We start from the raw sequence: 23,169 nt of genomic DNA on the forward strand, positions 1-23,169 counted from the left end.
AAAAAACAAGAATTCAGCAAGATAATTAAGCTCTGGATGTTGTCAAGAATTTTGAGGGTACTTTCAGCAGGCAAAAAACTTAAGAGCGAAGTGGTCCTCTAACTTTATCTAAAATTCAGCTGGTTCCCCCCTCCCTTTCCTGCCCTGAATGGCATCCGATAGCTATTAAAGCTTAATTTCACTGGAGAACTGCAAAGCATTACTTTCGCCAACTTAGGTGAACTTCTTTGGACTATTGAAATTGCCTTTATGTTTGCCAAGTTGGCAAACAAAATATCAGGCTTTGTTCTTTTGATTGAATGCCGGGTTGGGGGGTGGGGGGGGGAAGGGAGTAAGAAAGCCCTGCCTTTTTTTTTTTTTTTTAACACCCCCTCCCTTTTTTGGGGGGTGGATTGTTGTGGAATCGGGGGAGATCCCAGTTATTGTGCCCTTCCCTATCAAGCGAGATAATTCTGTGAATGGAGCTGTGCGTGAGCATCCTGTCTGGCGGCGCTGCTTGTGTCTGCTGCTCCCCTGTGCTGCGGGCGCGCCGCGCGGCTGCAGGGCGGGTGCTGCCCTCCAGTGGAGCCTGCGGCCGGCGCGGGCCCTCGGCGGCCATCGGGGCGCGGGGCAGCATGCCCGCGAGCCGGCGGCGGGAAGGAGAGCCCCGCAACCCGCTCTAGATGGTAAGCGGCCCGCGCGGGCGGGCGGGCGGACGGGGCGGGCGGGCGGGCGGACGGACGGGGCGGCGGGGCGCGGGCGGGCGGCGCGCGGTGGCCGGTCCCGCCGCCTCCCCGCGCGCCTGCCTGGCCAGTGCCTCGCATGCTCCCAGCCTTCACCCGGTTCGCTCGTCACTTTTGCAGTAACTTTAACATTGACGTCCCTTGACTGGGAAGGTGCCGGATGGAGGAGGTCTTTATTTTCTTTTTTTCCCCTTAACTCTCCTTAAAATAAAAATAATAATAATAATAATAATAAATAACGAAAAAGAGAAATCGGCACTACTTTTTTACCGCGAACTTTTAGCTCGTGACCGTGCAGACCTGCTTGTAGTATTTATTGCTTCACTCGGAAGTGACTGTTTGGGGCCGGGTTGGGGGGGAGGTTCGCTTCTTTTCGTCCACCAAGTTAAAGTCACGGATGCTCCACCCTCCTGGCTCCCCTCCTTCCTCTCTGTCCCCAAATATTTTCGTAAGGGGTCCGCATTTTTCTGCTTTTCATATGCACTCGTGCAAGACCCATCTCCCCTTCCCCGCGTCTCAAACTTCTTTATTTAAAACAGAACACCAGAACTTTGCCGCTGATGTGGATGAGGACCGCGGGATGAGAATGGGCAGTCTTTCCAGCTTCTTACTTTACTTCTCCACTTGATTGTGATTTCATGCTAACAGGAAAGGAAACTCTTACTCTCTCTTGTTTGGTTTTGGTTTGGGGGAGTTGAAAAAAAAAATCCCATAGAACTTGGCAGTATCCGTCAGCTTTTTATTTATTTATTTTTCTGGAGATGTTCTAAGTGTGGGTTGTACTTCCGACAAGTTGGGGCACCCCTGGGGTGGACCCAGGATAGGATGATGGGACCGCAGATATCCTGAAGCAGTTTCTTAGGAGGGAGGTTGAAGAAATTCACCAGATTTCCCTGTTCTTTTTAAGGAGGAGGAGGAGGACTGTCTGGAATGTGTTGGCTCATCTTGCTTTTTCCATTTTCCTTGTCTTTTGAGAAAGCCAGAAAATACCGAGTCAAAGTTGCCCATCCTGTTTGCTGCACTTTAGAAGTTATTGTTGCTGAATGATTGGGAGCTGTCCATCAGCCGGGAGGGAAACTTGCAGTTTACTTAAGAAATTGCATGTGTGACAAAGGCAGCTGCCGAGTGTGGTGGTCTTCGTGAATAGAGGGAGGGGAGGCAATTAGGGGCTGTGTGGTTGGGGCTTTTTACTTGTCAAACTGGAGGCTCATTTGCTTTTGTTACCTCCATGTAAAGGGAAATGGCAGGGTTTTGTTTTGGTACTAAGGACCTTAAAGATTGCTGCCTGACACACCGGAAGGCCGGATAAGTCTAGAAAGAGAGGCCACAGAGCAGTATTTTTAAAAAGAAGAAGAGAAAATTAAGAATTCTCACTTTGGGTTATCTTGAAGTCCTTCCAGCCTTTGTTTTTGTTTTTGGGGGGAGGGTGGGGATGGGGTGGAGTGAGAGTTCTTGACTCGTCCGGTGTGTTAAAGACTAACGTCAAGAAAAGAGTCCTATAAACAGGTGGGCAGTCAGATCGGCGAATTAAAAAACGTCTCCCCAGTGTCAGGTGTCCCGCCGCCAGAAGGAACCAAATCTTTGCCACTGGTTTTGCTTCACGCAAGGCAGGTCCAGGAACCCATGTGGCGGTGGGCAGGGGTGTTCTCTTACCTGCATGCAAATCGGAGTTGTGTGTTTGCTTTTGAACAGGGTGAAACGATTTAACACTTGGGGTGGGAGAGGACCCGAAAGGCTCATTTTGTCCTCTGCAAGTTTCTTCTGTCTTTAACCCCTCCTGGAGCCACCCTCCCTCTCTCCCCTCCTTCATGTAAAAGAGGATGATTTCAGGCCTGTGATGTCTGAGTCTCTCAACTCCAATTAAGTTAAACCCACACAAATGTACCCGGCCCTGGATCCTATGAGAGCCCCAGGAAAAGTAAGTCGGGTTTGTGGGATTTAGGGCTAGCCTTTTGCATTCCTCTGCCTTCTCTTGTCTCTCTGCCTGTCTCTGTATCTCTCTCTCTCTCTCTCTCTCTCTCTCATTCTGGGGAAAGCTCACAAAACTCAACAGTCTAAAAGCAAGTTAACGGTCTGAGTACTAGAATGCCAGGGAGCACAGGAAGCTTGCGTTCGTTCTCCTTGCACAGAGGTCAGTTGAAAATCTTTCCAGCACAGTCTTTTACTCTAGAAGGAAAAGAGGGTGTGTGTGTGTGCGTGCGTGTGTGTTTGGCAGACAAGGCCCTACCAAATGTCACTCCCGTGTCACTGTGACAAGAAAATATGCTTCCCCCCCCCCCCCCCCCCGCATTGCAGCCCTCTCTAAGAAATTTGTTTTGAGGGATTTGACAATCTTGCAGATAAAGTGCCTGCCTACTGCACTCGGTTGATCATTTTCCCTCATGGCTGACCGTAATTTCTTAGCTACTCTTAGCGGTAGCTGTGTCCCTGCTGCCCAAGGTAACGGGTGAGGGAGGGGGACTTGGCTTAGGTGCCCTGAGCTGGCTGGGGAACATGGGCCTTCCCCCTTCCTTCACGGATTCTGTAGTGGTAAAGATTAGAAACTAGAAGGAGTTTTTTCTAATTAAGAATTAAAAAAAAAAAAAATTCAGTCTGCCACCAGTTGAACTAGATGGTGAGGTTTCTTTTGGCTTTGTTTTGTTTAATTTTTTCGTTTGGTTTTTGAGGGCTGCTGCGTGTGGAAGGGGGCTAATTAACAAAGTAACGATAGGCACCGGGAGTGAGACCTTGGGAGCATTTTGAGTGAACCAGGGCAGAAATTTGGAGCCTTCTCTAAAGATGCTTTTTTCCAGCTCTTTCAGGGAAATGCATAAAGGGAGGGGAAGCTGGGAGGAAGAAGAAAAGTGAGAAAAGCAGTAAGGGAGGAGGAAAAAAAAGCTGGCCCAGTCCCATCTTGAAGGTACAGAGAAAGTTTTTTTTTTTTTGAGGTGGAGAGAAAGAAAACCAAAGCTATTATGTACCCTAGGGATACAATTTTAGTGGGCATGGAAGATTTGAGTGGGAAGGGAGGCACAGTGGCCTCCGGGCTCTCTCTCTTCCAGCAGTTGGGCGGTTGGCACCTCCATTTGAATTGCTGGGTGAGTAGTGGGGTGTGCGTGCGTGCGTGCGTGTGTGTGTGTGGGTGTGTGTGTGTGTTTGTATCCTTGCTTATGGTCTTGACCATTAAACCTCAGTTCCTTTTTTTCTTGTTTTAAATTCAGACGATGGGAAGGAAAAAACAAAGCAAGAATAAATGGTCAACTCAAAGTTGTGCCCTTTCACGCTATACTTTTCCATAGCAGTTTTGGGGGAGTGGGGAGAAAGGGTTAAAAAAAAAAAAAAAAGATGCGGAGAGAAATCGTGACTCTCATCACAGTCCTTCCTGCTACACAGCCATGCAGAGCCCGCGAAGCCGGCTCCCCAAGTACGAGGAAGGAGTAAACTGGGATCCGGAAAGGGGTGGTGGGGTTTAGGATTTCTTTTAACAAATAAATTTCTCTCCTTCACCCACCAGGGTGGGCTCCACTGGAAGAAAGAGAAGGGAACATGACGTGGCCTCAGAGAGGAGCATACTTTCAAAGCTTGAAAGGTCTTGGAGCGTTCAGGCTTTCACAGTAGCAGGGCTTGTGTAAACTGTATATTTTGGTTTCATATTTAATGCTAACTTTCTGTTGCTCTGTCTTTATAGTTGTATTTATTTTCAATCTCCAAATGTAGATGCCGGCCTTTCAGGGCTACAGTCTTGCTTGTGGTGTCTGTGTTTTCTAAACTTCGTAGGAAATGTGTTTCGGAACCCTGAGCAGGAGACCATTGTGGTGTTAATGATTAGGAAGAAGGTCCTTTTGCAATACCAGTTTGGGGCTTAGGTTACACTGTATTCCGCTCAACTGTTGGGTCAGATCCTTTGCCACAGCTGTAAGGGCATCCTCGAATTTGGAGGCGATTCCTATGATTACTTTCATTACTATTTTTTGCTGTTGAGTGGCCAAACACAGGAACATTTGCAGTGGTCAGTCCGCTCTTAGATCCGATCTGGGGGGAGGGGAAGGAAAAAAAATGAAATCTGCAACAGACTCTAAGAGTCCTTGTGTTTTCAAGATCAGGAATTCAACCCTAAACAGCCTATTAAAACACAAAGTGGTAAATAACTTCTGTGAGTCAAGCATGAAGGAATGACAGGTACTTGCCTTGGTTTGCCTCTCTGGTTGTGTGCAACTTTTCTAGTTCAGCCTACGATCGTGTAAACTGTCCAGAAGCGTGGGGGAAGACAGTGCAAGCTGGCACCGCAAATGTGGAAGTTGTGTTGCTGTAAATTTCCCAACCCAGCGCAGTCTCCCTTTCTGAGATTCCTGAAAGGTTCCAGACCTTTGTTTACTCAAATTACTCGGGTTACTTAATAGCAGTCCTGCTGTTTCGGTGGCCGCTAAACCTCCATTCTTGATTTCTCATGAGAAAGGAGTTGTTTGAAAGGGTGAATTCCCGACTCCAATGATACAGATATTATGATCTTTGTATTGTCACAACAGGCTCCTGCTTCGGCATTTTCTAGAAGCAGCAGAGCCTGCAAGCTTATATTCTCAGGGAAACCTCCCTTTTGTGGTTTGGGGTCGGTGGGGGGCCCGGCTGAGCTATGTAATGGAATTCTTTCCTCCTGCAACATTTTGGAATGTGATGAAATCTTGCCATGCCCTCCAGATTACATACTTCTGCACACATTTGAAAAAAAATTTTTTTTAATTGGACTTTGCCTGGGTCATTACTTCCAACTCAGCTTGCTTTTAGAGAGGGTCATGTCCTTTTCACGTGTATCATTTATCGAGACTGTAGATGCCCACTAAAGGGTGCCCATGTGTGGGAGGGACACTAACTTGGCAAGATAGAGAACAATGCAGCACCCCCTTTGCACCCATCATTGCTGACATCCTGCTGAATCCAGGGGTTTGACTCATTGGTGTCCTTTGGGCCACAGGAACACGTTCATCCCTCCTCTTCTGTTTACCTGCTCCTTTCTAGGGAGAAATTCACCTGCTCTCTGAAGGAAACAGCTGTTTGAAAGAGCTCTTATCAGACTCCCATGTAGCAGGCATGAATTTCAAGTGCAGTACTGTCTAAATTCAAAAGTTGGGCACAGGGTGTATTAAAAAAAACAAAAGACATTTTTATACAGCTGGTCATTGTAAATAAATTAGAAGAGCTGTATCAGGTTTTGTTCACTACTTTCTCGAAATCCCCAGGATGTAATAACCATTATGTACTTAAAATTTACTCTAAATCAAAATTGGTGATTTCCTTTCCATTATATTCAGGAATCCCTAGATTTGGGGTTGTTGGGGTTTTTTTTGGAGGGGGGTGGGTAGCCTGGAAATCATCATTATTATTTTTTTTAAGTTGTTTTGAATTTGAGCTTTTGGATTTCCTCATTTGGAATAGGTTAGTTTTATTCTTGGCTCTGTTTTGCAAATCTGCTCTCCTAGGAACAGCTGTACCCTCTTACCCAATTCTCAAACATTCTCTGTAAACTTGGACACTCAACAAGATTGATTATGCTAACACTAATCATTTAATACCCAAGTAGTAGAGAAATATCTTGCGGGAGGGTGGAGGTTGCGAACCACCGGGAAATTACTTAGGGGTGAAGTGGCTGGTTCCTCATCTTGGCGACCTTGTGTGGAGGATTAGGACAGTCAGAGGACCCTGTTGTGCCTGCCGTACCCCCTCACTGACCTCCGCCATGCTGTGGCATGTTCCTGGAGGGACGCGGGCAGGAAGAAAACCCTGGGAACTCACTGGTCAGGGGCCAGCCTGGACCGGGCCGGCCAAGACTGAAGCTTGCACGTGCTTTAAAGGTTAGCTGGGGGAAACACAATGGGATGCTTTCTTTTTATTGGGAAATAAATGAGAATGAGTGGAAATAAATTATGTTTAATGAACTTAACTGGAAGTAATTGTTCAAGAGCCTGTGAAAGCACAGCTTTGCTGGGTCGGCCCTCGGCTGCGGCTCTCACAAAGCCAAGCAGCTGGAGCACATCTTTATTTTCCAGGTTAGAATGTTCCCCTTCGGGTGCCCACTCCCCCACCCTGACACCTCCTCCTGACTCCCAGCCTTCCCCTCCTCCTTTTTGGGGATTAAGGGAAGATCATTAAGAGCAGAGTTTGGCCCCCTAGACCCTGAATGCTTGGCAATCTGTTTTGTGTGTTACCAGCTGGATTGTTAGATTATGGAAGGGACCGGGGGTTGGGGGGGGGCGGGGGAGAAGAAGGCCAAGGGCTTAGGATGGTTTGAGTTAGTTCTATGTATATGCATGTGTGTGAGAGAATTTGGATGAAAATTGACTGCACATTTATTCTCTCTCTGCCTGCCCTGTTCAATCATTTCCCCGCACGAAGAATTTTACTGCTTGTGTGAGTATATGAGAAACTGTGAGTCGGCAGAATTTTGTAGAGAGCCGGAGAATCTCTCTTCCTCTCCTTGCTGTCTAAATGGAGTTGATTCTGGGGTTGGGGGAGGGTCCAGCCATCCATAGTTTGCAAAACAAAGCAGCAGCACCCTGAGTCAGGCCACCTTGGGTTGCAGAAGCTGTCGTTTTGCAGCCTGGTGGGTTTGTGCCAGAGACCCCCAGCAGCGCGGCCAGGTGAGGTGAGCTGTGCAGTGGAGTTGCAGGGTGGGCATTTGCTGCAGGTCACAGGCAGACCTCCTTCCTCTTAACCACCTCATTTCTCCAAGCAAAACTTGGACCCCGCGAAGCCTTCTCTCTTATTTATTATTTTCAGTAGCCATGTACATCTCGTCCGGGGAACGTGTGTGCCATCAGCGGGGAGCAGGGCCTTCGGGAGCAGCAGCATTTGACCACGAGTGGGCCCTGTGCGCTGCACTAGGCGGGGCCTAGCTGGCTGGGCTTCCATAGCTGGGAGGAGAGAGGGGCAGGGCAAGATGTTTCCAGAAGCCCATCTGGCCAAGCGTGGAAGGCCGCTGTCACCCTTTCCGTCTGTGTGTGTAGGAGCTTTGCAGGATGCGGTAGGGAGATGTTCAGTAGGTAAGCAGGGATGGGTCTGTGCGTGCAGGCCCGGATCCAGCTTGCCGTGAGGGCCTCCTTGACGTCATTCCAGAAGCGGAAGTGGGCGCTAATGGTCGGGAATGGGTGGTTGAGGCCGGAGGCTTACTTTTGCTGATGTTCCACCACTCTCTGGTCCATAGCCTGAAAGAATAGGACTAGTTGAGTCACAAAGGGTTGTTGACGAGTAAGAAACAGCCCCTCCTTCAGCTCCAGCCCCTCCTCTTCAGCCATGGCTCCAGTGACGTGCGAGCGACATCATTAATGTTTTGCTAGTCGCCATTGGCCTTGGTACAGCTGTAGTAAGCGGCATCTGGCAAAATGCACGGGGATGAGCTATAAACCCATTTTTTTCACGTAAACCTGGAATGAACAATGTCCCTTCCTGAGGCTGATTTCAGACCCTGGGAGGGCTGGGTAACCAAAGACCACTGAAGACCTTCCACGCTGGGGGGTGGGGGGGAGAAGGCGGACAAATGCCCCTCTGTGCCGCTTTTGTTTTATTGTGCTGGGCTCCTCAAGGCACTTTCTGGCCCCATTTTTCTTTTGCAGAAAGGGAGAGCAATAGGGGAGTATTGAGGAGGAGGGCCGGCAGAGAGGCCGGGCCAGCAATGGCTCTATTTGTTTTCAACGTCTGCTGATTAATAGGTTGCGAGGTGAATGGCCAGCTTTCATTCCCTTTGGGTTCCCCACAGTTACAGAAGGTTGCGGGGCTGGGGTTAGGGGAGGGTAGCAGGGAGATCTAGAAGTGCCTGAACCAGTCTTTCATCCGTCAGGTTCCACATGGCGAGCCCTGTTTGGACGGGTGTGTGGGCGCTTGGCGATGAGGGTGGCACGGCCGAGTTGCGGAACGCTGGGCTTAAGGGTTCTCCAGAGGTCAGAGGTCAGCCACAGGGGCGCCCCCTCCCCACCCCGCCTCCCCCCACTGTAGTTGGATGAATACTTCGGGTCGAAAGGCTTTGTGCGCTTTGAGGGCTGGTAAAGGACCCTTTTTTTTTTTTTTTTTTTTTTTTTTTTAATAATTTTAACCATTCAGTGCTCAAAACCCATAAAGGATAATGAACAGAACTGGGGAAGGCTTTGCTTTGGGCAGCAGCCATTTCTCCAGGTAGAAAACCAAGCCCTAATGACTTATAGCCAGATGAGGATTTTTGTTCCCTTTAAAATTTTTTTTTTTTTCAACGTTTTTTATTTTTATTTTTGAGACAGAGAGAGACGGAGCATGAACGGGGGAGGGGCAGAGAGAGAGGGAGACACAGAATCGGAAACAGGCTCCAGGCTCCGAGCCATCAGCCCAGAGCCTGACGCGGGGCTCGAACTCACGGACCGCGAGATCGTGACCTGGCTGAAGTCGGACGCTTAACCGACTGCGCCACCCAGGCGCCCCAATTTTGTTCCCTTTAAATAGGTACTGGTGACTTCATTTCATGGGTTCGAGGTTTTTTAGTTGACTTTTTCTTTAGTTTCTTGTCAGCCGGAACTGACGGTGTGTGCAAAGTGTTTATCACCTGATCCCTGCGGGACCCTGCTACTGCTTCTGTCTCTGAGGTGCAGAAATATCCCATTAAATGTCCTCATCCCCCACCTCCTGTAATCAGCCACAAGTTGTAAAAAACCCTGATAAAAATCCCTGGTGCCCTGTGGCAAAGGTGTTCTCGCCGAGGCAGGGAGCCCCGAGCTACTCTTAACTTGGGGTGTGGGGGAGGCAGGGAGGACAGCAGGGAGCACTGTTTGCTGACACTGGGTCTAGGTTCCAGAAACTGGTAGGTGGCAGTGTGAGGAACAGATCCCTTTGTGAGTCCTGAAGCCTCTCTGTCCGGTTGGAAAGGTCGGCCCGGCCTACGCTCATGGGGAGCAGCATGCACGGTGGTGAGCCCCACCCCGGCGCCAGTCTCTGGGGGGGGGGGTGGGGGGGGTCAGGTCGGTGAGTGTGCAAGACCTGGAAGCACTACCCCCCTCGAGCCTGTGACCTGGGACACCTCCCGTATGGAACTGATAAGAGCTGCCAACCGCTTGATAGGTGTGTTGATGAGGACTTGATGAAATCCGTTCTACTCAGCACCGAGGTGGGTCTGGCACCAGGGCCGCATTCAGCAGCAAGGAGGACCTGTGCTGGGGTTGACCGTAGAGCTTCAGCAGGTGGTCAGGGCTCCTCTCTCCCGTCCTCCCCTCAGATCGTCTGGACGAAGGGGTCTGGGTGGCTCTGATCTGGACAGAGGGGTCTAGGTGGCTCTGAGTTCCAGGTGCTCGCGGTGTGGGGGTGTATGGGCAACCGCAGCATATGACTCCCGGACCTTATGTGGAACATTTTATTAATGTTGGCCTTTCACGTGGCCCAGAGTTGCCTAGTTTTCATCATATTCTTAGCGGGTTGGATGCTAGTAACTAGGCTCGTCCGGCAGCTTTTGATGACTGCCACCATCCCGACCTTGAGTATATGTTAGCTGTCCCTGGAGGTAATGACTTTTTTTGCACCCCTTAGGTAGTTGGTTTTCTTTTTTCATTTTATTTATTTTAGAGAGAGAGAGCATGAGTCCGGGATTGGGGGGGGGGGGGGCGGGGAGGAAGAAAGGGAGGGGGAGAGAGAGAGAGAGAGAGAGAGAGAGAGAATCTTAAGAGTCCAATGTGGGGCTTGATCCCATGACCCTGGGATCATGACCTGAGCCAAAATCATGAGTTGGACGCTCAGTCGACTGAGCCACCCAGGCACCCCACCCCTCGAGGTAGTTTTGAAGACATACCTCACATTTAGATAAAGTAGCTACCTAAAAAGTACCTGATTTCATGTTGCAGTTGTTTGCGTTGAATAGCGGACTCGGTCTATAAAGAGATAAAAGGGGGACAGACGCATATTTCGTGGGCTCTTTATCCACTAACACCCCCAGCATAGATTGTTGCATTTCGGGAAGGTTGTCTGTGTCCTTCCCCTAAGAAAGGTACTTTTCACGTTTGAATTTTCTTAGGGTGGTGACATTTTTGAGCACAATCCTTAAAGACCTCTTTATGGAAGTGGGAGCTGTAGCGCCCAGGTGTCTGAGTCGATCAGGCGTCCAACTTTTGGTTTTGGCTCAGGTCACGATCTCACAGCTCTGTGGGTTCGAGCCCTGCATTGGGCTCTGTGCTGGCAGCACAGAACCTGCTTGGGATTCTCTCTCTCTCTCCGGCTCTCGCAGCCCCTCCCCCACGCATGCTATCTCTGTCTCTCTCAAAATAAATAAATAAACTTAAATTTTTTTTTTTTTTTAAAGTGAGCTCTGATCACAGGGGGAGGGGAAAGTCTAAGGGACATTTTCTGTTTGGGTCGGTTGGTGTTTGATTGATACGAACTCTGACTTCAAGGCCCTCACCCTGATTCTGGAATGCCCTTGGTCATCTCCAGCTCTTTTTATTTAACTTTCAGCTCTTCTGTAGGCATTCTTATTTATTAGCATGATAGAGTAATGGTTTTTCTCAAAAGAGATAACAAATATGTTTATTAATTGAATACCACATTTTTAAGAAGGGCGTTTCGCCTGACAGAACGTTGGCCAGAAAACACCCATACGCCCTTGCCTCATAATGAACATCTTGCCTTTGAAATAAGGAGCGCAGTCTGTGGATGCATTTCCCCTCTGGGAATCCGATTAGAAGATACTGGAAGGGTAGCCAACACCACCTTCAGTGTGCCCTCATCAGTAGTACTCGCTGGACAGTATTTTCCCAAAGCTTTTTGTACAGGCCTGTTGTTGGTCGCTGTATAGGCATGGGCCTTAATTTTCACAGCACACTCTGAGGTCGAGCCCGTTCCCATCTAGGGTTTGGAGAGACAGGACAACGGCCTAAGAGAGATTGTACAGCTAGAGGGGTCAAGTAGAATTTCGACCTGGGTCTTGCTTGAATTCATAGCCTTCACTCTTGGCCACCGTGCATGCAGGCACTCATGGTCACCGTGGTGCATGCCAGGGGGCTCTAAAACCATTTTTAAGGCACTCTTCTTATAAAGTATAAGACTAGCCCGTTTCTGAAGGCCTGTCTAGCTTAGTTCTACGATTCTGAGTAGATGCCGTTTTAGTCAATGAATCTGTGAAATTGGTCCTGGCCTTCTCTTCTTCTGATGTTTACGGTTGCAACTCAGTTGTTCTTCTGCAACTTAGGAGTCTCGCCACTCCACAGGCTGGGCGTGACAGGAGACACAGAGTTCTAGAAGGCACAGTCTTTGTCATTAAGGAACGTAGCTACAGCGGGACCAAGAGAGGTACATATGTGGCTCTAGCATGGGCATGATGTGACATAGAAAGAAAGGGCTGTGGGGTTCTGAGACTGGAGAGACAGGGCATCTTCAAGAAGAACATACTTCCATTCACAACAGCAGTCCAGGTGTAGGCAGGTCATATGAGAATGGTGAGTAGACCCTGGTTTCTGTAGGTATGACTTTATTCCTTCCCCTGCTTGCTTGGGAGCTGGTCAACCTGCAGAGACGCGTGGTTTCCTAGGGACCAACCTGGCATACAGTCACGATGAGAAGAGAGAACCACGTCATGCTAGGGCTCCCATTTGCCTTCCTCTCCTAAGGCTGGGTAGCAGCAGCTCGGGGTCCACCCCCTTCCGTGCTAGTGAATCTTGACAGGAAACTAACCCATTGGCCAAGCTCAAGGGTGCAAAGTAACATGAAGGCAATGGTGTCCAACCTTCATACATATTTCTAAGAGGAAGAGGGAAAATGAACTTTCACGTCCTACACTCAGCTCTCCTGTCACCCAGATTCTGTCTTCGTCTTTTGCTAGAGAAGTAGAGAAAGGTTTTCTCTGCATTTCCTGTTAGTCCTTCTTGGAAGGCAGCCATGGAATTGGTGCTTCTGAGCTGTAGACAGACGCATGCCATGGGCCACTTCTCCCTAACAATAAACTAATAAGTAACAATAATAAACCACCATTCCTGTGCTCACCATGTGGTAGGTTCTGTGGTAAGCTCTTCCTGTGGACTTTCGTAAGAACTAGGACTTGATTGGTGATTAGGACCCCAGGTCTCTTAACCTTGGCACTTGTCTGTGGCCACGTGGTTCTCTGGTCTAGGGGTTCATGGCTGAACAGGTAGAGCTGCCACGTGAGGTCCTCAGGAGGCCGACTGGATGCCTGGGTCCTGAGCCCAGATCTACTGAATCCGGTTCCTGCTGAGAGATTTCCTAAGATTGGCCATCCAGATTTGTGACAAGTGTCCTGAGAGATGCTTGACTCAACCAGAGCTGAGAACTGTAGGTCCCACTGTCAACCACCAGCCCTTCTACTCCCATCCCGTGCTTCCTTCCATTGCTTATGGTGGTCCCGCTGCCCAGAAGTCATTCAACCTCCAAGTGACCATCTTCCCCGCTTTGGGTTACCTCTGGTTCTTCCTACTCATCTCCTAGTTTTACCCACACTTACTTTAAACTGTCTGGGATCGATCTGCCTTTTTTCATTGCAGCAGGTGTGTATCTTTCCCACCAAACAAAAAACTTCTGGAAGGTGGCAATAGTCACTTTCAAAGGAAAGTGGTCTTCCCTCCCTCCAGCTGTGTCTGCCCCGTCTTCTCCCTCCCTCTCCTTTCCTCTTTCCCCTCTCCACCCCAGCCCACAGTGAGAGTTCATTTGCTGGTTACCTTTCAATCTGTCCTGAACAGAAATGTTCCCCCCAAATAATCCTCAGTGCATGTTCATAAGATGCTGGCTTTGGCCTTGGGGCAGCAGCCCCTCACGCCGCTGGCTGTGGCCTTGTTCAGACCTTCATGGCTGCTAGGGAGGTGTTAACCAAAACTCCCTCTGCTTTGGTGCTTTTTAATTTCAGTGCTTTGATTGCGAACTGGTAATTCACAACATAAGGCTCTTTGAGCAACCAGCTAGCCACCTCTGAATGTGTCCACTTGTTTATGGGAATCGTTAAACCAAGCTGTTTTAAGTGTTGACTTCTTTCTCTGTAGTTTTTTCTGGAGCATCTAAGAAGGCCATATTTTCCTTTCCAAACATGCTTCTGAAAAAAGTTAGGAGTACCTTTTACCAATGCCTTCCCCGCAATTAATTGTGAGAAATACTCTTTCTATAGTATACCCCTTCCTTATTCATTAAAAAAAAAAAAAAAGGACAAGAAGAAAAATGCACGGCGAACGAACTGCTCCGTGGTCCCTGAACTCGAGAGGCACTAGTGGGCAGCACTGGAACCTTACTTCTTTTCTTTTAATGCAATTCCTTTTCCTTGATGTTAATGCAAGTTGTGCCTTCCTAAAAGTAATAAAAGGAAATGAAGACACGTTCTGAAATGAAACTTGACTCTAATCCATTCATCATCTAATACTCGCCTCTTTATCTTCGCTGGTACCTAATCTGGTTAAATGTCCCTGTTGTAGGATTTTAGTGAAAATCCTCTATGGGGAATAGGGTTTTTTTGCAATTGGATTACTCTCAGTAAATGGCCCAGTAGTTCGCTTGTTTCAGCTTAATTTTTTCTTTGTGATCTTGCTGGGCTAAGTTATAGCACAGCAGAGCGGAGGGGGTGGGGTGGGCTGAGAGAGGGGCTGGGGGGAAAGAGGAGAAGAATTCAGGAAGGTCTGGTCATGGCAACTGGAAAGATCTTAACAAATGCTTTTCTTTTTTTCCTGTTTCTGTCTACCTGTCCACCCTTCTTGAACATAAAAATGCCTGTACTTTGTTTTCTAGAACTGCCCGTTTCTAATCTGCACACCTTTTATTAGCCCAATTTATCATCGTCCAGTTAATTTATTAGCGTTCCCCAATGACTTCCTAATGAAATTCCTAATGAATCAGGGCTGCTGTAATCTGCATAAAATATGCAGGTGCTCGCCTGCCAGTGTAGGGCTTTCTGGTAAAGTTCACACTCCCAACCAGACCAGGAGTGGGGCTTTTCATCCATGCTGTCTGTAAAGGATTGTAGCATGCCCGCTGGCTCCCAGGGGCAGGGGGATGTTAGGAGCGTGGGGTGGTGGATAGGGGAGGCCGAGTGGGTGGGAATTGGGCCCTGCCACGTTTCTTGTAACGGAAGGTTTTCCTAGCTGGTCCCCTGGGAAGCCTTGCCTGCCTCCTGAAGGTCCCTCCGGTGGGGTCCTGGGGTCAGAGATTCCTCCCCCCCCCCCCCCACCACCACCTGCGGGAACCCAGTAGGCCTGGGAGATTAAACCCCCATTGCCGATTTACCTGCCGACTGGGAAGGTGCACACTTGGGGTCCGTGACGGGGTGGCTGTGGAGGAGGCATTTTAAAAGCCAGGCTCCGTAGGGAGGTCAAAACAGAAGCACGCCTGCCCAGAGAGCTGTCTTTACAAATATCTGTTATTTTTAATGCACGGATTGGGGCCAGGGCTGCGGGCGGAATTGAGTGCATCTTACAAAGTCCAGGAGGGAGGGCGGGGTCCAGGGAGCCCACGGGTCCTGTGTCCCCCAGTGTCGAGCCGCCAGGAACCAGCGTAACGTTGGCCTCCTGTTCTCCCCACAGTCGAACAAAGTACCGGTTGTGCAACACCCTCACCATGTCCACCCTCTCACGCCGCTCATCACGTACAGCAACGAACACTTCACCCCGGGAAACCCACCTCCACACTTACCAGCCGACGTAGACCCCAAAACAGGTAGGCGGTGTGTGCGATGCCAACAGGGCGTGCGGGGTCCGGGGCCGCCTGGCCTGCTGGGAAGGGACGGGGGAGTTCGGGATGGGCTGTGGGCCGTGGCGGAGGGGCTCCTCATTTCCCCTCCTGGGGTGCGGAAAAGAAGCTCTTTGGGGAGACCAGAGCCTGGTGAGGGAGTAGCCTCTCCTGTGTGGAGTGCTAACCATCTTTCTAGAGCCCAGAATGCCCCAGGAAGGGCTGGCTATGAATCATGCAGTGTTTTCCAGGAGTAGCTTGTAACGAACTCCGAGAGCCTCAAACAGACTTGGAGGCAGGAGTAGTTGTGGAGGCATCCCATGGCCTCCTTCTCAGCTTCTTGGGAGCACAGGAGCCCCAGCAGCATGGCTCCCCAAAGCCCTAGTTCCCCTGGCGGTCAAGGGACTCCAGTCACCTGACAATGACTTATTGCTGCAGCCGGAGGAGACCGCATCACTGGATCCCGCGTTCTCTTTGCTGGTTTATTTGGGTTCTTCGTCCCCTGCGATATCCTGGGTATCATCGAGCCCATTATACAGATGTGAAAACTGGAGTCCGTGTTTTTCCTCATTGCAGCATGGAACAACCCGCCCAGTCTCAGGCAGAAGGTGTCACGTCATCCGTCAGCCTTGGCGCTTTTCCCCTCCTTTCCATCCCACATACACATGGGCTGCTTTTTCCCCCAAAGAGGGAAACAGAGAGGGCAGGGTCACTGGCCACCCTCCCCGTAACAAGATTTGAAACCAGCAGCCGGCCACAGCTCGTGGCGGGGTGGCCGTGGGAGAACAGCTGAGGCCAGGACAGGCTGGGCGGTGCACTGGGTAGGGTTCTTCTAACCAGCTAGTTAATTAGAAGGATGAATTTTAAATGGCTGTTATCCCGTGTCATCTGGTCAGAGGGGATTGTTCGGTGTTGAGCTGAGGTGGATTGCCCATTCATGCTGCCTTTGCCGCCGCCAAACGAAGCCACACGTTAGCTGGTGTTCGCCAGCCTCTGAGCCCCCTTTGTGCTCATGGGGGACCTCGCCTAGTACTTGGATGGCTGGAGGAGGCCGCCAGCCGGCCCCAGGCTCTGTGAGTGAATAGCAGCATCAACGTCTCATTTAAATAATGGCAGTACAGGGAATAGCTTTTAAATGGTTATCGTAAAACATATGATTAACGTCTGCAGACTGTTTACTTTTCCTCTGCGAACATTCTTTCAAGTGTGCAAATGGCTTGGTGTAGGGTCCAAGACCAGCTAATCTGTTTGGTTTTTGTAATAGAGAGAAAGCAATGTCTGCATGAAAATGTCACCCAGGGAGACTTAACTTACAGATTAAAAGCTTCCTGAATGAATTAAAAAAAAAAAAAAAATGGAATAGTTTTCATCCACGGACATGCAGCTTACTACCTTCAATAGCATTGTTCGTTTTCTTCCCACTTCTGCTGCATAGATCAAGTTCCTCTGTCGGAATTGATTCTAGCGCTCTAGCTTTCCCCCGAATCGATGGCAGGATGTGCGCCTGCGGCGTACGTAAGCGTGCAGTGGGGCACGGGCCTCGGGATGTGCCCAGATGTGCCTCGAGAGCCTTGTTAGTGCTCACGATGCGGCAGCACCTGGTCAGGTAGGGCCGATTCTCCCAGGTGCCTCTGCCCTCGAGAGAATTAGGTTCTAGAGTCGAGCCTGCCAGGTCTCCAGCATCCGCTGGTCCTTTCAGTTCAGATTCTACCCTGGAGAAGAGGCCGTGGCTCGTGGTGAGTTTCTCCCAGAGCTCATCCTCTAAGCTGAGGTCGGAGACATTCTAGGGGAGTTAACTTTTTTGAAAGAAGACAAGAGTAACCTTTCCAAAGGCCGTAACTTAAAAGGTATGTTAGAAACCTAGGGGAGTAACTCTCGTGCAGGCAAGTCATTAGAATTAAAAGGAGTGAAGGCACAAGTTGGGAGGGCAAAGAGAATTTATATGACTTGATCACCTACTATGTGCCAAGCCCGTCAGATTTGTTTTTTTAGTTTCAGTAATCAACACTGATCACATAAGGCAGAAATATGCAAGATGGCATTTTCTGAGTCTGCATTTACCCAGCGTACCCATCCATCTAGGATGAGATAAACCAAGTTTTCAAGGTAGGGCGGGGAAAGATAATGAATGAAAGTTAGCCACAACTCTTAACGATCACAGTCCCGAAAAGACTCATGCTAGCGTTACAGAAGAGATGTGTCCGTCGTCCCTTCCCTGTTCCCATCCCCTGACAGTTTCTTTTTCCTTCTCTTCTCCTTCGTACCTAAAATGCTGCTTCTTCTCTCAGGAATCCCACGGCCTCCGCACCCTCCAGATATATCTCCGTATTACCCACTATCGCCCGGCACCGTAGGACAAATCCCCCATCCGCTAGGATGGTTAGTACCACAGTAAGGAGTTCCATTTTTTTAATTCCCTTTTTGTTTCTTACATGGGCATGCTTATTATTTATTCTGTGCGTGTGTATGTGTGTGCGTGTGTCTCAGAAGACGGGTTGGTGAGGGAGGGCCGCAGTGGGATATGTTGCAAAGATGCTCCTTGAGGTGCCCTGTGGGGAAGCAGGTGAGTCAGGAGCCATTCAGGTGGGTTTTGTAGGAGAAAGGTCATTGATACTTAGCATTCTGAACCCACAGCCCCCAAAGACTCTAGGCTTCTCTCTGTGAACAAAGGTGCCCTTAAGGCACTTGGGGAATTGCAAAAGGCTCTGAGGGCTTCTATCAAAGGAAGCTGATCATGGCACTTCTGCCGGTGGCAGCCCACAGTGGAGTCCTGTCATTCATTGGTTTGAGGCGACACGAGAATGGAAACAGGCATAGCGTGATTTTGGAATCCAGGGGTGAGAGTGGAGGGTTATCCTCTCAGAAACCCCTAAACCCCAACACCATCCCGACCTTTACTCCCAAGGCTGGCAGTAAGAGTGGAAAGGTCTGTCTGTTGAGAAGTTCCAGTATCCAGCTAGGGTCTCCCTGGGGTTCTTGGTTCACCTGATTATGAGGGGCTGGGGGGTGGGGGGAGGAGGGTCTGGAATCCCCACTCCAGCATGTGGGGCCTTCCTGAGTGTCAGCCGGGGTTCCTGGCGGCGTGCAGGTCTGCAAACTGCCTTTTACGATTGGTCTTCCTATCACCCAGTCTTGCTTTTATAGTACCATCCATTAACCTTCCTTAGACAACTTTTCAAAATGTGTGTTTCAAAACCAGAGTAGAAAGGCCTTTAATGCATAAGCATATTGGGCGCGCGCGCGCGCGCGCGCGCGCGTGCGTGTGTGCGCGCATGTGGTCTCTGTTTCGTGATTGTGTTTTTGTGTATGTGTTTCTCCATGTTTATCAGTGATCTCCACTCTAGAAAGCAAGGACGATTTGTTGTCTTAACCAGAATACCTCCTGGTAAAACTCTGAACTTTGGGTCTTGGGGAAGATGCCCTTTCAAAGTTCTGATGTAGTTACCTCCCCCCCTCCTGCCCCTCGCCCCAGTCTACCCTTTTTTCTCTAGTTGAACAGACACTGCCCTGCTGTGTGAAAAGTAGCTTGTATGAGGTGGTAGCCATACCAAATACCAACCATGGCTGTACTTCCTGTTTCTTTCTTTCTCCTTCGTTTTGTTTCGCAGGGTAGACATGGACGTGAGTTTGTGTCCCGTTTCTTTCTCGGAAAATGGGGCCATTCCTCCAATAGTTCTCTGTCATCGGTTGCCCCGTTCCGCTGATGGGGAGATATTTGAAGGCTAGATAAAAAGGAATAGCCAACTCAGACAACCCTCTGTCAGAAAAAGTTGTGTGTCTTTCATGAGGATGCTATTTTGCATGTTGCTGTATTTTTTAATTATTGTAATGAGGTGTGATTGTCTATTGGTTACCCACAATTCTTCTTGGGGACTCTCCCCCCGGTAACTCTTGTCAACACTTGTTAATTTGACAAAAGGCTACAAATTAAGCTCTGTTAATTTAATGTTTTCTCACCGAGATCTAAATACCGAAAGAGGCCCAAAGCGCAACTGAAGTCCTTTGATTCACTGTACTTTATTTTGGTATAAATTTACATTCATTATTGTTTTCCTTTGGATGTGTAGCCCTCAATTAGTGTGATGGCTCCATTAAAGCAAGCGAGACTTCGCCTTTAATTATTACAACAAAACACCTAGTTTCAGCTTGGGGAGAGGGTCTCTATTGACATAAGCAGAGGTTATAAAATTTAATTAGCCATTCCTATCAGATTTATGGCATTCAAATTGTTCTGTGTTTCTTCCCTTTGATCCTTCCTGTACAATCCCCAAGATTTTTGTTCTGATCAAATGAGAATAAAGCTTACTGTGCAGAGAGAACTTTCCCTTTTTCTTCTTTTTCTTTCCCCCTCCCCCCCTTGTTTGCACTCTTACTTTGTGCCCCCCTCTTTATAGGCAAGGTCAGCCCGTGTACCCAATCACGACAGGAGGATTCCGTCACCCCTACCCCACGGCTCTGACTGTCAACGCCTCCATGTCTAGGTGAGTTCCAAGAACGGGCGCCTCCGACCAAGTCGACCATGGGTGACTTCTCGGAAAGTTCTCTGGCTAGCTACCAGGCCATCCGGGGGCGGCTCCTTCGTGTAGTTCCAGTGGTGTAAGACCCAAAGGGCGCGTTGGGCTTTATTCCTAGGAAGTACTGAGAAATTAACCTGGACTTGTGAGGTAGGTGATGTTGAAGTCTCGAGGTCGAATCTCGGACTCCATCAATGGAGCGGTTTTTCCTTAAGAATTTAAGAAGGCCAGAAGACATAGATAGGACCTCGCGGAACTTACGGAAGTGTCGTTCCTCTGTTGCCCCATGCTGGGTAAGAAAGGGAAGGGTGAGGGTCATTTTATTATTGTGTAAAGGACAGTTTGAGGAAGGGTGTGCCCTTTTCAAAATCCAGACTCTTCACTGTCCACAAGCAGGGACACCCCTGCCCAAACACAGCCCTCTCTAAAGCAGCACTGTCGTGTAGAATTGTAAGGTGAGTCCCGTATGGAATTTTAAGATTTTAGTAGCCACAGTTTTTAAAAGGTTAAAGGGGGGGGGGGGGGGGATTAAAAAAACCCCAGGTGAAATTCTTTCTAATGATGTATTTTGTTCAGCCTAATATTGTCAAAACATTATCATTTGGACATGTTATCACTGTAAAGCAGCTACTAAAGAGATGTTACGTTCTGGTTTGTACTTCGTTTTTGAAATCTGATACGTAGTTTGCACTGAACAGCACAACTCAATTTGGACCGGCCACGTTTCAAGTACTCAAAAGCCACGTGTGGCTGGTGCCTACCATATTGGCCTGTGTAGCTCTAAATTTTGGAAAGTTAAAAAAAAACAAAAAAAAATCACGTGTGTGCAGAGCAAGAATTTGAAGAGAACCCATCAAATAACCAGCAAAGAATTCCTACACCCTGACAAAGGACAGAACGATGTTTACTCTCCTTAAGAAGGGACCATCTTCAACTTCTAATTCAAATATTGTGGCTTAACAACCTCCACACCGACTTCCCATACTTGGTATGAGATGTTTTGCCACGTGTACTTGGATATAAATGGTGAATTCTTCTGTTAAAAAAAAGAAAAGTCGTGTGTGTGTGTGTGCATTCGTATCTTTTTAAGGCTATCCATATGTGTGTAACACACACACACATATACCCACACATGTGTACCTAGATCTTTCGGATCCCCTGTTCTCCTTTTCCTCCCTCTAATTAATTCTGGCTAATTTTTCAGTGAGTGCTAGTTTATTTACAAACCGGTTGGCAGCAGTATGTTTAAGTAGTCACTAATTGCTCCTAATGATAGTTTTATTTTCTGTTCATCTGATTTTCAGTCAAGTTAATTAAATCGGTGGAGGTTTAGACTTTCCTGATGGGCTGCAACAAGTAATCCATTTTGATGATGGCCCATAATTAAATTAGCATGCATTACATGGCAAGGATGCTGCCCTAGCATCTTCCCCCAGTCTCTGGAGTCAGCATGGGAACCCAAGGCCAGAGGAAGGGACTGGGGAGACAGGACAAGACAGCTCCTTTTCCTGCTTACAAGACCGTGATTTCTGGTGGGGGGGGGGGGGGTGGAGAGTAAGGATCACTTTCGTTTAAGAAAAACAGGCCGTAGAGCCCACCTAACATTTGTCATTACACCACGGAGATCACGTAATTTTAAAGATCCCACTTCCCAAGTGTGATAAACGATCTCCGTTTCAAAATCCACACCAGCATTGGTGAGGCGGGAAAATGCTTGTGTGTTCTCTTCTCCAGCGAGAGGAGGAAGGTTATATTCATTAAATAATGTCATCACAACCTTGCAAAAAGCATGGGAACGAATAGGGAGTCTCCCAGGAGGAGAACTGCTTCTGAGCGGCCCCTAATCCACAGCTCATCTTCCCGGCAAACCAGCATTTACACCGCGCACCTGATTGTTTTTCATGTTTGTTTATTCGGTGCGTTCTAGAGGCTAAAAGCAGTGAAATAATCGGAGGATAGGGATTGGGGTTAAGCTTATCGATTGAATTATCATTAGGAGGTTAGTCGATGATTTAGAGGTGGGCAGGGGGGTAGAGGAAAGGAAGGAAACAGTGGGAGGAAAGGTTAGGGGCTCAAGGTGCAGGGGGGAGGCCGCCGATTCCCCAGGTAGGCCTTATGAAAGGTAGCTAGTTAAAAAGCGTATACAGCAAATTAAATACATTATTGTGGTAATGGGGCGACAGAAGTATAGGTCTATTATACTTATGGCAGTTATAGGAAACGTAGGCAGCTTGCCCTGTTCCAGAACACCCTTTGATATTCATTCTATTCAGCAGCGGGGCCAGGACTTCTCAGAATTAAGTGATGGGTCATTATACTTTAAACACCATGGAGAAGCCTAGATTGGCAATTAAACAGCTCTTGCTGACACTCACTTGTGCCACCCTGTGACCCCCTTTAGATTGAGATGTTGGAGCTCCGGGCCCTCAGCCCGCTAAATTGGTGCAAGGCTCTTCTCCTGACGAGAGCGGGCTCTGAAATCTGCCGGCTTCAAAGGGAGAGAGATCATGTATAAACCATAATGTGGGTGCACCGTGGCTCACAAAAAATAAGGCAGGAAGAGATGAAATGTTACAAGTGCAAGGGGGAAAATGAGAGAATAATGACAAACCTAATGCAACTCAAAGCAGGATTGTTGCACAGGAAAATGCATCCCACTGCTTGTGCATAAAATCAAGGCCGGCAGATGACATCCAGTTAACAGAAACGTGTCAACAGTGAAGTGAAGTGAGCGCGAGCAAGAGAGGAGCCCCTGAGACAGCCAGAAACAAAAATTAGTTGTCCTTAACAAGTTAAGGTTCATCATTATATTCTGGCTTGGAGCCATAAAAGCAGACGGGGGTATATAATGAGCTGCTTAGAATTTTTAGGGTGTTTATTGCATTTCATGAAATAGTTGTCTGCAGAAAGGAATTTCTTAAGCAAAGGTATGCATATAGATCCCCCCACCCCCGCTGCCCCACCGCCCCGTTTCTTTCTCCGCTATGCATTTTTCAGATATATGAGTATGTGTGTAGGCATGTGAACTTGGAAGCATTCGTTCCTCATGGCCGCGTCGGAAATTTTGCCCCACCCCAGAATGTGCTCGAACTGTGGTATCTGCCTGTGGTGTTTGCTGTGGACACACACGCACACGCACACACGCGCACGCACACACACAGTATTTTCTCTCTCTCCCTTCTCTCACCCTTTCTATCTCTCTCCCCACCCTCCCCCTTCTCTGTCTCTCTCCCTCTCTCCCCACCTCCTCTGTTTCTCTCTCTCTCTCATATGTCTGTACACATATTCTCATTCAGCAAGAA

The 23,169-nt window shown here is 48.6% G+C and overlaps 1 protein-coding gene across 30 annotated transcripts in view; it reads left to right on the forward strand.

The window, feature by feature from the left end:
• Positions 1–23,169, forward strand: part of TCF7L2 (transcription factor 7 like 2) — a 202,396-nt gene that overhangs the window by 160,816 nt on the left and 18,411 nt on the right. For 25 of the 30 annotated variants that reach the window (XM_086680880.1, XM_086680884.1, XM_086680885.1 and 22 more), the window contains 3 exons: positions 15,209–15,341; positions 17,642–17,744; positions 19,748–19,834. In XM_086680880.1, the coding sequence (XP_086537006.1) occupies positions 15,209–15,341; positions 17,642–17,744; positions 19,748–19,834 (323 nt within the window). The remainder of the gene's footprint in view (positions 1–15,208; positions 15,342–17,641; positions 17,745–19,747; positions 19,835–23,169) is intronic. The other 5 variants (XM_086680881.1, XM_086680883.1, XM_086680893.1 and 2 more) reach the window with 1 other exon arrangement.

The sequence above is a fragment of the Puma concolor genome, chromosome D2 (genome assembly GCF_028749965.1).
Source record: "Puma concolor isolate L17-30 chromosome D2, mPumCon1.1.hap2, whole genome shotgun sequence".
In the NCBI taxonomy this organism is placed as follows: Eukaryota; Metazoa; Chordata; class Mammalia; order Carnivora; family Felidae; genus Puma; species Puma concolor.